The sequence below is a fragment of the Chenopodium quinoa genome, unplaced genomic scaffold (assembly GCF_001683475.1).
Source record: "Chenopodium quinoa cultivar QQ74 unplaced genomic scaffold, ASM168347v1, whole genome shotgun sequence".
In the NCBI taxonomy this organism is placed as follows: Eukaryota; Viridiplantae; Streptophyta; class Magnoliopsida; order Caryophyllales; family Amaranthaceae; genus Chenopodium; species Chenopodium quinoa.
The window spans coordinates 3,806,983-3,810,602 of NW_018745523.1; the positions used below are offsets into that span (position 1 = coordinate 3,806,983).

Consider the following 3,620-nt stretch of genomic DNA (forward strand, 5'->3'; position numbering starts at 1 on the left):
ATAATTAATTAAATTAAATTACAAAATTAACAAACATAGGCTGACAAAAAAGAAGAATAATCATGTGCTAAGCAATATGAAGTACTAAAGCTAAGGGGTGACTATCAAGGGCACGCTTTGGATTGAATCAAGGAGACAGGACCACTGTTGGGTCCTCACTGCTTTCATAAGAGAATGTCTCGTGCAATGATATTTTATTATATTAATTAATCTCTTAATTAAACACAATTATTGTCGGACCGTATTATACGACCTTAAACTAATCAAAATACGAGTGATAATACAAACCCTAGACATTTGTTTAATTTATATTTAGTGAGCGTTTGTGGTTTTGCACAAGTTTTTCAGAAGTATCAGTTATCGTGTTACTGTTTGAAGTAAATAAGTAATAATACGCTGTCAACACTGACATTTTAAACGACCATATTAATGGTTTGAACGATCGATTTTATAAAATGAGAAAATTTAACTAAGTAGTCAGAAAATTATAACAATAATTAAACATAAAGTATAGCAAGAACAAGAAAAGTGAACCTTTTCAAGTACACTAGAAAATACTCATATAATTGGTAAAAAGATTACATAAAGGGTCATAATCACTTTTCTGACCTCCCCTTTTTCATAATCATATGTGCTATAATTACTTCAACTTTTCACAGATCAATTGAAAAAGGTCACTACTTTAATAACTTCACTAATAACTAAAAATAATAATAACAATTTCATCCCACCACTACAAATTACTAAAATACCCCCCAAAAATTGTAGGTAAAATTTCAAAAATGTTCACCTGTTTTTGATGTTGATTTCCTCCTTATCACTAAGATGTAACAGAGGGAGCAATGATGATGACTATAATATCAATGATGACAATAATCATGAAATTATGGGGATATGATGTAGGGTTAAATTGGTCATTTCCCTTGATTTTTTTTTTCTTGGGTTTTTCAATAATTAAAAGTAGATCAACTTTTGGGAAGTACATGAAGATGATTAGGCTTTTGTAGTGAAAATTGAGGGTTAAAAATAGTAGAATTATTTGTGGGTAACTGCATGGGAAATGACATGGATGAAAATTGTAGGTTAATTGAAGGAAAAAGATGATTAGTAGAAGTATTAGGAGAATAATGATAATGATTATCCACCTTATTATTACTACTATTACTATTATTATTACCTAAAGTTTCTAAGGCTTTGACTTGGTTCCTAAGAAACTTGAGATAATTAGCAGCTTCATCAAGCATCGAGGCAGTATCCATCTTACTACCACCAGGCACTAGCTTTTGCAACACTCTTAGCCTCTCACTAATCCTCTCCCTCCTTTGCCTCGCCGCGACGGTTTGTGGATCACTTGATATCCTTACATTCTTCCTCTTAGGCCTCTCCACCAAATCCACCCCGAAATTCACCGGCCTAAAGGCGGCCGCCCTGTATATCATCTCTTTCATCTGTTGAATTGCTTCTGCATCGGGTTCCTCGATTGAGGAACCCGATGAACTTCCTTGTTGGAAGCTTATGTTCGATGAGCCCTTATGTCGGCCTGACCCATACTTCTCAACATTGTTGTTGTTGTCGTTGTTGTTATTGTTGTTGTTGTTGTCGTTGTTGTTACTGTTGTTGTTGTTCTTCTGTCTCTTACTGGGTCGCAAACTTGGGGAACAAGAATTTTCCTGGGTGATCCTGAATGGAGGAAACTCCTGAGGATCACCTTGGAAATCTTGTTCAATATTATTCCCCCTCTTCTTAGGCTCATTATCATTTTGATTTTCACCATTGTTGGAATTATTAAAGTTGAAGAAATTTCGACAATCCGAAAAAATAATAGAAATACCATCATCTTCAACTGAAGTATCAGTATTACTATTAGTACCTGATAATAAACACTCAAAGGATTGTTGATCAAAAGAGTTATTAGCTGATGAAGTACCCTTATTATTAGTCGATTTATCGAACGGTTGAGATTGATGAATGATGTTATTCGAAAAAGGACTAATAATCATAGGAAGAGAAGAGCACATCTGATTATTTCTTGGTGCACCTTCATTATTCCAAGGGATTATTATTCCTTGACCATCATTCTCTTCTTGATGAAGCTCTTCATGGATCGGATCTAAGATCAAAGTTGAAATCGATCTCGATGTTTCGATACCGCATTGTTGATGGTAAATGTTGCTCCATTGAGCCATACTTGTACAACCATCCATTGGATTTCTATCAAAACATACGATATAATGACATATAATTAGTACTTACTAATAATATTATGACATGATCAAAAAAATAATTAACAAAAAAAAATGTACTTACTTATTTTTAAGATTTAAAGTTTATTGCAACTTTAATGATTTGGATGAATTATGAAAAGATGAGCTTGAATTGTTCTTCTGATCTTTTTTCTTATCAACAACGGCATTAACAAATTCACTTTTCAAATTGTATTGTTTTTCCTTGAATGATGATGTTATCTGATGAAAGAACATTGGAAAACAGAATTTCAACGTCAGCCATGGATAACCAATTGTTTCATTGTGTTTATATTATAAAAATGCAATTGTACAAACAAGTACCGATTGTTGAAAGTTCCGTTTAGAATTAATAGTTACATTGATATACAGTATAATTTGAACTATTGCATGTGATAATATAACTAAATCTAAGCGGTCACGAAAGAATTACGGTGATAGTGTAATTTGAATTGCAGTAATGATGGATAGAAATTATTACCTTTGATTGAACAAGAAGTTGCTAGACGGCGAAAAATTGGCTTTTCTTTGATGATATATATAATTTTTTGATGAATTATTTTTTTTTTATTGACAAAGTTTATAAACTAGAGAAAAGAGAGTTGAAGAGGTGATATTTATATAGAGAAGGCCAACTAGTGTTGAAGTGATGTATATAAATATTGAGAGGGAGACTATATTAATTGCACCCAAAATTAAAATAAAATAAAATAATATATTATAATATAAAATGAAAATAGGAGAGAGAAAGAAGGGGTGTTGATAGGAAAAGATAAGGGGATTTTGGGTCAGGTTGGTGGGATAGTTCAAGGAATTCTTTTTTGCAGATGGGGAGCACAAGATAGCAGAACCAACTATTTGAATCTTTGTGATTTTTGATAGATTTGAATTATTTTTATTCTATGATTCTTTCAAAAATATTCTTGCTTCTTTTTTGATTTGGTTAATGAGCTGAAAATCAGTCAGGATTATTAGGGGTAGATCAAATTTTAAATGTACCATTATAATATACCTCTGTCATTTCTTTACTAGCTAATTACCCTGATATTTATTTGCTTAGTTTAAATTTATAAGGCAAACTTAATTTGAAAGTCGACAAATTGAAGTGTAAATGGTTACGAAAGGCGATATATAACTATATAAGGGATGAATTCTGGGAATACAATGTACAAAATTATAGAGTAGTAGATTTTATGTACGTCCTCTGTTCTTTTTTACTTGACCTGTTTATTTTATCACGCTTGCCAATGTAAAACTTTAACGATCAATAACTTTAATTCTCTATAAGTAAAAATTATAAAATTTGCATATTATGATAGTAATTATTGAGATGAATTCAAAAAGATCTTACATGAATATATTTTTCCTTGCATACTA

The 3,620-nt window shown here is 31.5% G+C and overlaps 1 protein-coding gene across 1 annotated transcript; it reads right to left on the reverse strand.

The window, feature by feature from the left end:
• Window positions 1-556: 556 nt before the first annotated feature.
• Window positions 557-3,200, reverse strand: LOC110715517 (transcription factor bHLH87-like). Its single transcript, XM_021894097.1, has 3 exons — window positions 2,725-3,200; window positions 2,308-2,465; window positions 557-2,211 (listed from the first exon to the last, which is right to left on the reverse strand). Exon 3 carries the CDS (start codon window positions 2,202-2,204, stop codon window positions 966-968), a length of 1,239 nt encoding a protein of 412 aa, XP_021749789.1. The 5' UTR covers window positions 2,205-2,211; window positions 2,308-2,465; window positions 2,725-3,200; the 3' UTR covers window positions 557-965.
• Window positions 3,201-3,620: the final 420 nt, after the last annotated feature.

Coding starts and splice junctions, on each gene's coding strand:
- LOC110715517 (XM_021894097.1), bottom strand. CDS start 2,204: ATGGATGGTTGTACAAGTATGGCTCAATGGAGCAACATTTACCATCAA.